At 42.3% G+C, this 13,639-nt stretch overlaps 1 protein-coding gene across 1 annotated transcript; it reads left to right on the top strand.

Annotated features, from left to right (window-relative positions):
- The first annotated feature begins 422 nt into the window (after positions 1-422).
- On the top strand, positions 423-2,494 carry LOC126483962 (recQ-mediated genome instability protein 2-like). Its single transcript, XM_050107260.1, has 2 exons — positions 423-885; positions 2,215-2,494. The coding sequence occupies exons 1-2, from the start codon at positions 591-593 to the stop codon at positions 2,394-2,396; spliced, it is 477 nt and encodes a 158-aa protein (XP_049963217.1). The 5' UTR covers positions 423-590; the 3' UTR covers positions 2,397-2,494.
- Positions 2,495-13,639: the final 11,145 nt, after the last annotated feature.

The following is a 13,639-nucleotide window of genomic DNA, read 5'->3' as shown; positions in this document are numbered from 1 at the left end:
ATCTGTTTTCCCATTTGCAATGCCTTGGTGAAACGAAAGTATAGTATTCTTAAAAACTTGAAAACTGCTCATATCAACACACTGAAAATTGAAACAATAGTATCATTGATGGCTGCAAAAGCGGGACTTGAAGGCGATGGCGGATGTGTTTCCTTCAGTGATCACTGGTTTGCTTCGAACCGACGAGAGAAACGATGAGCAGCAGTATATGGTAGTGCTCAGTGACAATAAACTCGGATCAGATAAGTAAAATGTTTATTTTTTAATGCAGTTTGTGGTCACATTTCTTCTATGTTAGCATTTTCGCAACTGTGTTTGAAACGGAGGGTATTTTGAGGTAAAAGCGGGTAATTTGACGATTCTGAGTGGGTAATTTAATGTATAAGCATTGGCGATACTGTCGGTAAGCAAACGACTTGTTTCGTTTTTTACTTGTTTGTGCGCGCGAAGCTATCGGTGTTCGGTGGTGTTTGGTAATGGTATGTTACCTTGTTCGTGAATCAGCTGGCAACTGTACGCAACACAAATACCATTTTTCAGTGTCATTCGCAAAGTAATTGTAATCGGAGTGTGGACTTTTTGATGGGTATATGATATGTACGTTCCGATTAAGAAGTGGAATGAATGACGCATTATCAAGTCCGTGTTACAAACTACTTGTGAAGCATATACGTTCATGCACTTGGAATGTGGCCGATTATTGGCAACTTAAAGTCACTGCTGATAGTAACCATACAGCCACGCTCACATTCAAAATCTTGTGGCTACAGGGCATAATTCAAGATGTTTTAGATGAAGACACTATTGTGATTAGAGACGAGTCAGGCGTAGCAAAAATATGCAAATGTCGTAACGCTCCTGGAAACCATGATTGGATTACAAAAGGTATAGTTCAGAAGTGGTAAACATTAAATTGCGAAAGGCTGTAGATGTATTCGTTACCTCAGATTACAGTAAGATCAGTCTTGTCACCATAGGCATGATTTTGTAGAGGGGGGGGTCCACCATCCCATTTTAGTTACGTTGATTTTTGGTAACCTGTGTTTGTTCTTTTCGATTTCTTTGTATGCTGTGTTATCTTTAGACCGTGTAAGAAAAAGCAACACACATTTGTTAGAGGAAAGTGATTGAGATATTATTTTTATATTGTCTACACCAATTGACAGTAACACATTGCCCATCATCATCATATACACTGAAGATTGACTAGGCCCTAATTACCACTTGGGTTTCCTCTCTGAATGTACCCGACATGGTTTTTAAGAACAAAGTAACCTTTCCTGCAGAGGTTACCATTTAGTTTCCTTGTGTTCTTTGTTACAGTTTGTATTTGCTGCACTAAGTTGTTAACATCCTAGCAATACATTTATGAGTACTTTTGCAGTCTGCTGTTTCTGTCTACTTGGTAAGCCCACATTCTACTAGTGCACGAGCAACAGTAATTTTCCTGTCAAATACGGTGAATTTTTGCAGTTGTTTGCCTACCTAACTACAGACTTGACTTGCTTGTCCCGGTTCACAATAGTTCATAGAATTGTCCCAACATATTTTAGCTAAGTGCCAGCCTCGAGATGTTTACCACTAATCTTGTAATCAGATATTATCTGATTCTCTGTTATGTTCATTATCTTACACTTGTCCATATTTAAAAACTTGTATCATTACACCAGACAGTCTTCAGATGGCAGACCCAACATATTATTGTAGAAATGTGTGTGTAAAATAATTGCAAGCATTTTTTTTGGTAGCAGTATTTATTTGTAAACCAAAATACGTTAGTTGTGCAACTGTAATATTTTATTCTGTACTAGCACTTGTTATCAACAATCATTTTAAAGTGACAGGCACCCTTTGAGCAACTAATAACAAAACGTAGTACAGCAATCTGAAGTGGGGTTACCACGATGAACATCTGTAAATGGTGAAGTAGTTACACAGGAACAATATTTAAAAAATTCTAATTACAAGAAACAGGTCATAAGTTTTGATAGGAAAAAATCACATTTTCACATAATCAGGCCATCTAACTTCAAGGTACAGTTTTTCCAAAATATAATGAAATCACAAAGTGTTTGTAGTCTCAGGAAGTTGTGTTTGTATCTGTATATTTTTTATTTTAAATTTTTCACATCTAATAGGTATTTGAGAACCCAATTAGTCAAATGAGAATAATGCTTGTCAGATATTTAAATGTAATATCTGTACTACTTCCAGGTATATATTGTTCCATCATTGGCACACTTAAAAAACAGCTGGATGTGCCTGAAGTAGAAGCTTTGAAGCTGACAAAGTTGGATGGATCGATACACTCTCGTATGTGGACAGAGGAAGTGGAGGATTTGAAACTATTTCTTACAAATAAAGCCAAACCAGATATGAGTGTTAAAAATAAGTAAAAGTAGCAAGAAATGTTACGCTCCTCAAACTGACCATAATCTGTACTTTCTCTTGTCTGTTATAGGCTACCAAGATAGAAGTTGATTTACATAACTAACTTTTGGTATTTTTTACTGTTCATTTACTTTTGATGATTTTCTTCATGTCTTTTTGTGTGTGTTGTAAGATGTTAAGATGAAATAATATTAAAGGCTGAAAATGCATATTTTTTAAAATAAAGTTGGTCGACGAGAAAAAAAATTCTTTGTAAGTTGAAGGTATTGCATTACAACAAAATTTGGAAGAGATGTAGGTTGTTATGTTAGTAACGTGCATTGTTGAATTTAATTTTCATCCTTTATACTTTTACATTATCATGGATTTAGTCCTGTAACCTGAAATGGCCATTCTTGGCCAAATTAGTGAGTTATGGTATTAGTATTTTATGTATATAGACTGAAGCAGCGAGCTTCCAAGGCTGGGAATCGAACCCGGGTCTCCTGCTTACTAGGCAGTTGCACTATCCGCTAATCCAACTTGGCACAAGGGTTTGCACAACTGCATTGAACATAAATGGAGGATCCAATGAAACCCTGGTGCAGGTACTTGTGACAAATGAAATGACACAATTTTGGAGATTTTACTTGTCTCATACAGATGATTTTGCATATACAGACTGAAGCGATGAGTGAAAATTTGAATCAAGGCCAGAAATTTCAGTCTGGATCTCTCACATTTGATGCTGAGGTGCAAATCCAGATCATGGAGGGCGTTAGCAATTCTGTTGGTGTGTAAGGGACTGGAACGACGGTGAGAATTTGGATTGGGGAGGGAGACCTGACAGGGTAATCTGTGCAGTTGCGTGAACAGCTATGCCAAGGTTGCTTAGTGCTAGCACACCTGCCTTGTAAGCAGGAGATCAGAGTTTGATACCCAGCCTTGGTACAAATTTCAGTCGTCGATTAAGTCCATATACATAAAATCATATCTGTTGAGACCAGAAAAGTCTTCGAAATTGTCCCATTTCATTTGTATGATATTAGTAGCCCAGTTCACAAAGTTTAGGGTTCCAAATTTTTTCACAAGAACTCAAGAGTTCTCAAAAGTACAATGAAAATAAACCATCTTTGCATTGATATATTATTATCTAATGAGTGAGCAAAGTGTTACTGTGGTCTTCAGTCTGGAGGAAAGTAGCTCTTTGTGCTAGTTTATTCTGTGAAAGCCTCGCCCATCTCTGCATCAGTAAGTTACTGCAACCTAAATCTATTTGTACCTGCTTACTGTATTCAGGGGACTAGTGTAGCAGGGGATACAACCCGTCGGCTTTGGACAATGACGTCACAAGTCGCCAATCGAGAAGCGATTCTTCTTAGTGTTGTAGCTCCCTTCTGTGGCTGATAAGTGTTTTTTGGCTTAAAAAAAAAAAAAATCTCACGAGATAGAATAAACAGATCCACTTTATTAAGCAATCAGTAAAAAAACTAAACTGAAACATAACAGCAAAAGCGAAAATGGTAAACTGCTCTCTGGCGACTTGTGACGTCATTGTCCAAAGCCGACGGGTTGTATCCCCTGCTACACTAGACCCATATTGAGGCCTTGGTCTCCCTCCACAAATTTTAATTCCTCTCCGCTCACCACCTACTCCGTGACTTTCCTCTGACTGAGCCCTTAAAACTAATTGAGGGAAGTTGTTGTTGTTGTTGTTGGTGGTGGTGGTGGTGGTGGTGGTGGTGGTGGTGCTCCTCTTCAGTCCAAAGACTGGTTTGATGCAGCTCTCCTCGCTGCTCTATCCTGTGCGAGTCTCTTCATCTCCAAATAACTACCGCAAACTACATCCTTCTGAATCTGTTTACTGGATTCATCTCTTGGTCTCCATCTACATTTTTTTACCCTCCATTACTGAACTGGTGATCCCTTGATGTCTCAGAATGTGTCCTATAAGCCAATCCCTCCTTTTAATCAAGTTGTGCCACAGATTTCTTAGTGCCTCAATTATGTTCAGTACCACCTCATTAGTAACATGATCGACCTATCTATTCTTCAGTGTCCTTCTGTAGCACCACATTTTGAAAGCTTCTGTTCTCTTTTTGTCTAAACTGTTTATTGTCCACATTCCAGTTCCATACATGGCCACAGTCCACACAAATACCTGCAGAAAAGAGTTGTGTAAATAAATTGCTCTTCTTCAGAAACACTTTTCTTGCCATTGACAGTCTACATTTCATACGATCTGTAATTTGGCCATCATCAGTTATTTTGCTGCCCAAATAGCAAAACTCATCCACTACTTTTAGTGTATTGTTTCCTAACCCAATTCCCTCAGCATCACCTGATTTAATTTGACTACATTCCACTATTCTTGTATTGCTATTGCCAATGTTCATTTTATATCCTCTCAAGACACTGCCCATTCCCTCCATCTGCTCTTCCACCTCGTGTACTGTACTGCCTCCGACAAAATAGCAGTCTCATTGGCAAACCTCAGAAGTTTTTGTTTCTTCTTCGGGAACTTTAATTACTGCTCCAGATTTTCCTTGTTTTCCTTTACTTCTGGCTCAATGTACAGATTGACTAGCATTGGGGATAGGCTAAACCCTATCTCACTCACTTCTCAACCACTGCTTCCCTTTCGTGCCCCTCGACTCTTATAACTGCCTTGTGGTTTCTGTACAAGTTGTGCATAGCCTTTCACTCCGAGTTTTACCCCTGCTACCTTCAGAATTTGAGAATATTCCAGTCAACATTGTCAAAAGCTTTCTCTAAGTCTACAAATACTATAAACTTAGGTTTGTCTTTCCTTAACCTATCTTCTAACATATGTCGTAGCGTCAGTATTGCCTCGTGTGTTCCTAAATTTTTGCCAGTATCCAAACTGGTCTTTATCTGTGCAGTGTCGGAGACTAGAATAGACTTGCACCCATTCTTTGCTTGTCATAACAGGCAACTAATTGGAGTCCTTTATTTGGTCACTTTTTACTGTGGTATTTTGGGCTTCTATACGTTTCCACTTTTTTAATGCTTTACCCTCTCCTTTTTTGGTTTTTAAACTCTGGTCCCCACTTGGGTTTGACTTCCACTTTCCAAATTTTACGGAAGTGTGGGCCATGTGGAGAAGAGTGCCTTACTGTGGCACTTTAACTCTCCACTGTGCACTGTTATCTTTTGCACTTAACAATCAAGTGGGTCTACCTTTGCACCTGAAATCCGGTGTGGTAGACAGTCCGTCATGCTGGGGTTGTTGTGTATTCTCTCGATGGTAGTCCCCTAACAATGCAGGAATCGCACTGCCTTTGCCTGAGCTCTAACTTCTCCATGTCAGCCAAGGAGTAGGTACCTATCCACTTCGGATTACTAGGACTGCAGGCAGTGGCTACTGTGTCAGGTGACCTTTGCCTTTGTGGGATGGCAACCTCCAGTTGGATGCTCGCCAATGAAACAAATCAAATTTTACGGTGGTCATGCCAACGTGGCCGTCTCAAAAAGTCAGGAACAGTGATTTAACTGCAGAGGTTTACAATCCTATGGAATTTCCGTCTTTGACAGTGCCTCAAGATGAGAGCCAGGTAAGGAGAATTGGAAGTGGGCAGTTTTCTGTGTTCTTGGTTTGTTCCCAAACTAGACTGCGTGCCTTACCAAGGTGCAAAGAACAAGTTTCCGATTTCTCGATATAGTCTCAAATTTTGCAGCTTTAGTGTGACAGTGCATACCTCATGACAGAGTCTCACGCGACACATCCTGGCCTGTAAAATTGGGGCAGGGAATGTCAGATCCCTAACCCCCCTACAGCTAGAGATGCCTAGCTATCCTGTGGCATCGTCAGGGATGAGGATACCTGTCAAGCTGCCCCCCCCCCCCCCCCTCCCTCATGACAAGGACCAGCAGCCACAGGTTGCTAGTGAAAAAAAAGTTTGATCTTCTTTGCTCCTGGAAGATAAAATTGGGAAATCTTCATGTTAACTACTTTCTGCGGCTTCGGATGTTCTGGTTCCCATCCCTGCAACACCAGAGGGGGCTCTCCACTCTTTAGCAACCACAGGGCCCCAGTCTTTGCAGCATCTTTTCTCTTCCATGCTGCATGTCTATCCTCTTGCTGTTCTTTTCCCCCTCCCTTGGGGAACATGTCTGGGTATTCTGCATTTTCGGTAGTCAGTATCAGAATGTTCGCCACTGTTTTTCATTCCTTTTTTCTTTCTTCATTCACCTTCTCCTATCCTTCCTCAGCTTCGGTGTTTGAGGTTCCTCTTTTTCTTCTTCCTCCCTGTGCACTTCTGAAGGCTCGCCCACACTTCTGATGTGTTACAGGTGACTGGGTAATGCATAATTCTCAACCCGGGGTAGGGTTTGCTCGTACCCCTGGTACAGGCCAGGCCCAGGGAGGGGTGATTGCCTGAGCTGCTACCTTTCCGAATTGCTGATTGGTCACTCTGTCAGGTGTTCAGGTGTGTTCTGAGGTGTGAACAATCACATAAGCCGAGTACACCCCCTTCTGGAGGGGGCCCCCAGTTGGCAGGAGCGCGCCATCGGAGATGCTGGCAATCATGGGGATTATTTTCTTGCATTGAGCCAATGTTCTTCACAGTCAATGGCTACGAAACTTAAATGGAATGAGGCTAAAGATTCAAAGACCCTCCCAGCTGCAACACAGTTCCTTGTGGTTTCACATACAGAAGACGGTCAGTCCTTCACCATGGTAAATCAGTTTATTATGCAGAAAGGTGTTGATGCAGTTGCTGGGCTTGTGAAATCCTGCTCTATTTTACACAATGGCACTTTGCTTTTTAAGACTACTTCTGATTCTCAAGCACAACAACTGTTTGCAACTTCACTCCTCCATGGCTATCCTGTTCTTGTCGACACCCATCTATTTATTTATTTATTCCATGTGATCTGATGGTACACAGTGTGTTACAGATGTCAGAAAATATCAGTTAACATTGTTAGCATATAGTATCCTAATGTATTATATTGCAAAGATTGGTTAAGTTTACTTCACTCCATTGCTCAATGTTTTCAATTTAACATAAATAGCAAGATTACTGTTACAGGTGTTCATTTATAGGGTAAAAACAGTGACACAACAAATATGACTTCATGGCTTCGCTAAATTTTATGTTGTCTTCAATGGACTTAATGCTAGCGGGAAGATTGTTGAACAGTTGGAGGCCCATGTGGAAATCTCCCTTTTTGCACAGCTGAGTGTTTGTTCGTAAAATATGCAGATTTGAGTTTTTCCTGGTTGTGTTTTATGTATTTCATATTTTTTACGTCTCAGGAGTCGGTTGGCACTATTTGGTTTCTGAAAAATTTTAGTCTCAAGAATGTATAAGCAAGGCAGTGTAAGGATTTCCAACTTTCTGAAGATGGGTTTGCAGGAGTCTCAGGGTTTGCTCCCAGTAATAATCCTCATTGCTCTCTTCTGGATTTTGAAAGTTTTAAATTCTTCTTGTGGTGTTATTTACACAAGGCTGTTCAATGGTCTGACTGAGACAGAAATCCAAACGTACCTCTCTGATCAGGGTGTCATTGCAGTCCATCGGGTGGTGAAAAAAGTAGATGCCTTCTTAGTGCTCACACACACTTTCTCATTTTTGATAGAGTGGTTCTTCCATCAAAGATAAAAGCAGGTTATGAAGTTTTCAGTCAGACCATATGTTCTGAACCCGATGCGCCGTTACCGGTGTTTTCATTACAACCACACTCGAGAGTCCTGTCGACATCCAGCCAAATGTGCAACCTGTGGTAGGGGTGCTCACAAGGGCGATTGCCTCCTCCTCCCTGCTGCAATGATGACCATGCTGCCTCCTCCCGTGATTGACCCGTGTATCTTGATGAGCAGGCTGTCAAGGAGATCAGATGAAGATAAAAGTGCCTTACCCTGTCACTTGCAAGCTGTTGGGTAGTTGGAAATCCTTGTTCTACCATCTGACACCTACAGTTCTATTCTTGCTACATCACGCTCCATGATGGACATGGCCATGCAGACATGTGATCTCAAATTTAGCACTGCGGTTATAAAATCGTCCAGCATCCCCATCTCCTCCAGCTGTGCAACATGCCACCAAACTTTTGCCTCATGGGGCTAAGTCACCAGCTGCACAACCAGCGGGCCGGAAAGGGCAGAAGGAATACTCTTAGGAAGACTTCTTATGTCCCTCCAGCCAACCAACATTCGAGTCTTCCTCTGCCAATCGGAAAGGCTCCAAAAAGTCAAAAGGCAAATGATCTTCTCCTTCGGCGACTCGTAGATCCTCTTCGATGGTGTCGCCACCTGATGCCCTTGTCTGGCCGACCTCTGTGTCACCAGTGTGCACCACCAACTGTTTTTCTGCCCTGGACTCCTCAGACTGACAGAAGGAGAATGCTGTCGCTTCTGTAGACCTCATGGTGCAGAACCCTCCTGCCCTGTAGCAGTGAGTGTTCAAATTATGTCACTCGTGAGCCGCTGGTGTTCGCCTTGTCCTTTCTCACTTGATCTTTCCCTGTTGCAGTTTGCTGTTCCTTCCTCACTTGACCATTTCCCTTTGTACCTTTTACATCCCTCTGTCATTCAGTGTCACAAGGGCAGACTAACTTCAGCTTATTGGGCAGCCATCTCACCCCTTTCTGCTGTTTGGTGACTAATGCACACCATCCACTATGAGGTTCCCCCAGAACCTGTCAGAGAGGTGCCCTCTAGACTGACCTCAATCAACCTAACTGCTTCTGCCTTAACACTGGAGCACCCAAATTCCTTTCAGACTTCATGCACACCTATTTCCGTTGGGACCTATCCTGCTGTGCCCAGCTTGCCCTTCGTCTTGAGTGGTCCATTCTCTCTGACACATGCTCGAACGACCATCTCCTGTGTGCTATCCATTTGCTGACTCCTACCCCACCTACATGCACACTCAAATGGCAGCTTACTAAGGCCAATTGGAGGCTTTACTCCTCCATGGCAACCTTCGACAAACATTTTCCCAGTTGTGATGACCAGGTAGAAAATCTTACAAACGTTATACTTACCGCCACAGAACATTCCATTCCTTGTACTTTCTCTTTACCACACTGTGTCCCAGTCCCTTGGTGGACTGAGGTGAGCCGCAATGTAATTTGCATGTGGAGATGTGCTCTCTGCATTTTTAACTGTTGTCTTATGATGGCGAACTGCATTCATTATAAACAGTTGGATGCACAGTGTTTTCGCATTCTTCAGGATAGCAAAAAAGCTAGCTGGATTTCATTCACTAATTTTTTAACGGTTCCACTCCCTCTTCTGTCATGTGGACCAACCTCTGATGGCCCTCCATTCCCCAATTTCCAGTTTAATAGTAGTAGATGATTTCATTGTGGACCCTATTGCTGTCTCCAACACCTGGGGCCGCCATTTTTGCGGAAATTTCGAGCTCCTCCCGCTGTCACCCTGCCTTGCTTCATCAGATAAGAGTGGAGGCGGCTTGGGCGATACCCTTCTCTTCTCCGAATTGTGAGAGCTACAATGCTGCATTTACTTTGAGGCAGTTAGATCATTCTTTCACTTCATCCCAATTCTCCACCCCAAGGCCAGACGATGTTCACATTCAGATGTTGCAGCACCTTTCTCTTGCGGGCAAGCACTTTCTGCTTCATATGTACAAGCACATCTGGGCAGAGGGCATGTTTCTCAGATGCTAGCATGAAGCCACTGTCATACCCATGCATAAGCCCAATAAGGACAAATACCATCCTTCTAGCTACTGCCCCATTTCTGACACCAGTTGTGTTTGCAAGGTGATGGAATGTATGCTCCATGCCTGGTTGGTGGCTCGATTCTTGCAATTTACTAAAGACTGCACAGTGTGGATTTTGAGTTCGCCGTCCTGCGGTTAGCCATGTCGTCATTTGTCCACCCATGTCATGAATGGTTTTCTGCGGAAATCTTAGACTGTGACATGTTTTTCAACTTGGAGAAAGCCCCATTTCGTTAAGGAATGTTTAAAAGATGTAGTTTTCAAGATATGTGTAGGTTCTGCCTTGTCGGACACCTTTATCCAGGAAAACGGTGTGCCTCAGTTTTCGGTCCTGAACGTTGTCCTCTTTGCTATTGCCATTAGTGCTATAATGGCCTGTCTCCCACCAAGCATCTCCAGCTTCCTTTTCATTGACAATTTTGCCATGTATTTCAGTTCTCCATGGACATGTCTCATTGAGCAGCATCTTCAGCTGTCTCGATCATCTCTCCCCATGGAGTATTGACATTGGATTTTGTTTTTCCACTGACAAAACTGTTTGTATGAATTTCTGGCAGCACAGTTGGCATCTTCCACCATCTTTACATCTTTGGCCTGTTGCTCTTTTGTTCATTGAAACTACGAAATTCCCGGGGCTCATGTTCAATAGGAAACTTTCTTATTCCTCCCACATGTTCTACCTGGCAGCCCACTGTATGCGGTCCTGTGTGTCCTCAGTGATACTTCTCGGGGAGCAGATCAAACCCCCCTCCTCCATTTGTGCTGGTCCCTTGTCCATTCAAAACTAGACTATGGGTGCTTTGTTTATGCATCAGCATGTCTGTCCCTCTTATGCCGCCTCAGTACTATCCAGCATTGTGGTATCCGTTTGGCCACTGGTGCTTTGTACACTAGCCCAGTTGAGAGTCTCTATGCAGAAGCTACCGAACTACTGCTGTTCTACAACTGTGACTGTCTCCTCGGCAGATATGCATGCCGTTTGTGTGCCATGCGTGGCCACCCATCCTATGCCTCCTTCTTCGATGACACCTTTGATCGCCAGTATGGGGCGCATCCCTCTTCTGTTACCTCCCGGAATTTGCTTTCTTCTCTTGCTCTGGCAGCTTAATTTCATGCTACCTGCAACTTTCCCAGTGGGTATAAACCATTCACCACTTTTGCTTAGTGCGGTGGCCCGTGTTCACCTTGGCCTTTATTTGCTTCCTAACGACACTACTCTAGTCTTGCTCTGTCACCTTCAGTTTCATGACCTTCGCATGGAATTTCACGATAATACCCGTGTGTACACTGGTGTACCATGGTGTTGGGTGTGCCTTTGTCATTGGCACTGATGTTTTTTGGTTTCGGCTTCTGGAACACTGCTCAGCATTAAAGCAGAGCTCTGCACCCTGTATCAGGCCATGGAGTACATCCGGTGACACAGGCTTTTCAGTTGCGTCATCTGCTCCGACTCTCTCTGTGCCCTTTGAACCTTCTGTTTGCTGTACACAGTCCATCCCTCAGTGCAACGGGTCCGGGAACGGTGTCAAGGAAACTAAGCTGCTGATGCTGCTGCCATGGCTGCAGTCCTCGTACCTCCGCCTGCTAGTTCTTACATTCCCTCTGATGATCTTCATGTTGCCATCTGTCAGCAGGTGGTGTCACTTTGGCATTACCAGTGGTCCTTCCTTCATGGGAACAAACTCTGGATTGTTAACCCTCGCATTACCAAGCGGGGTATTCTGAATACCCCAGTTTTATTTTTTCCGTATAATGTTATCTGAAGGGCCACATGCCTGTGGTTTCATGACTTTGCACTAAAATGATTGACGTTGAATTCGCACTCACGACTGTCTAATTTTTTGGCTTTATCGTTGTTATTCAAGTCATTTATTGGTGGGATTGTGAGACTACCCCGCTTGGTATGAAACGTCTTATTTTCTTATTTGTAGAAAAAGAAGATTTTGGGAAATACATCGGTCATTCATCTTTTGCCATAGATCCAATGTTTGTTATTGTTGCTGGTTATATTGTTGACTTGAATTTTACATTCACTGTTGAGCTGACATTACACGAGTCAGTATTTCATCTGCAATTAAGGATGTCCAAAGGACTTTCTAGGGAAGAGATCATGGAAATTCTATGCAATTCTGATGTCAGTGATGATGAAAATGAATGGGACATTGATAATGAACTGAATGCATATATGGAACCTCTTGACAAAGACCATAGCATCAGATGAAGCTGATGATGAAATATCTGAAGACACTACACATTCACGTGAACAAGAAGAAGAAGAAGAAGAAGAAGAAGAAGAAGAAGACACTGGAGATTTGTTTGTTTCTAGAAGTGGACTACAATTTTCTAGTGAACCACCAAAAGGTGGGCGGCGTAAATGTCGCAACATTTTGAACATAATACCTGGCCCAGTGAATGATGGAAAAACAATCAAGACACCAACAGAGTCATTTTTATTATTTATCTCACCGGAAATTGTGAGCATCGTTGTAGAAGAAACAAACAGGGAACCCAAACGAGTAATTTCTTTGTGGAATGCAGCTCATTCTTCGAACAAAACGACATGGAGAGCTATAAATGCAACTAAAGTGTACGCTGTATTAGCAATTCTAGTAGGAGCTGGTTGACCTCGTGGACATCGCCCAAGTGCTTCTGATCTGTGGGGAGATAATGTTGCCTTTTGGCAACCATTCTTTTCTGCTTCCATGTCAAGGAACAGTTTTTTGTCTACACTGAAATTCTTGCGATTTGACAACAGAGACATGAGCACAGAGAATTGAAGAATCCAAGGAAAAGCTACAAGCCATCAGAGTAGTGTTCGATAAATTTGTCTAATTTGTGCAAGAACTTCTATCCTTATGAATATGTGACTATTGATGAACGATTAGCAGTGTACCAAGGAAACTGCCCTTTTAGGGTTTATATGAAGAGCAAGCCTGGCATGTATAGCATTAAAATTTGGGTTTGTGCTGATGTGAAGACATTTTTCTTATTACAAATCCAGATTTACACAGGAATGGTGGACAATACTCGGGGAAGTGAATCAAGGACAGAGATTTGTTTTGGATCTGATGGAACCATTTCTGAATAACAGTCATGTTGTAACAACTGATAATTTTTTCTTCCATTGGCTGCTGAACTACTAAAATGAAACACGACATTGATTGGTACCTTGCCTTCCAATAAGAAAAAGATTCCGAAGGAATTCCTGCCAAACAGAAAGAGAAGTTCAGTCTTCAATGTTTGGTTTCACGAATGACTTGACCCTAGTTTCCTATGTTCCAAAGAAGGGAAAGGCATTAATACTACTCTCTACTCAGCATAATGAGAGACAAGTGAGTTGTGAAGAAAGTGAACACAAACTCGAAATCATGCTGCACTACAACAAAACCAAAGGTGCTGTAGATAATGGGAACAAAATGACAAGAGAATACAGTTGTGTTAGAGGAACAAGCCGGTGGCCTTTAAGAATCTTCATGGAAATGATAGATATTGCAGCACTGATTGCATATATTCTGTACACTCAAAGATTTCCTGACTGGCAGAAGAATAAC

The sequence above is a fragment of the Schistocerca serialis genome, chromosome 6 (assembly GCF_023864345.2).
Source record: "Schistocerca serialis cubense isolate TAMUIC-IGC-003099 chromosome 6, iqSchSeri2.2, whole genome shotgun sequence".
Classification (NCBI taxonomy): Eukaryota; Metazoa; Arthropoda; class Insecta; order Orthoptera; family Acrididae; genus Schistocerca; species Schistocerca serialis.
Note: the sequence above shows the minus strand (reverse complement) of the source record. Positions and strands in the feature narration are given on the sequence as shown.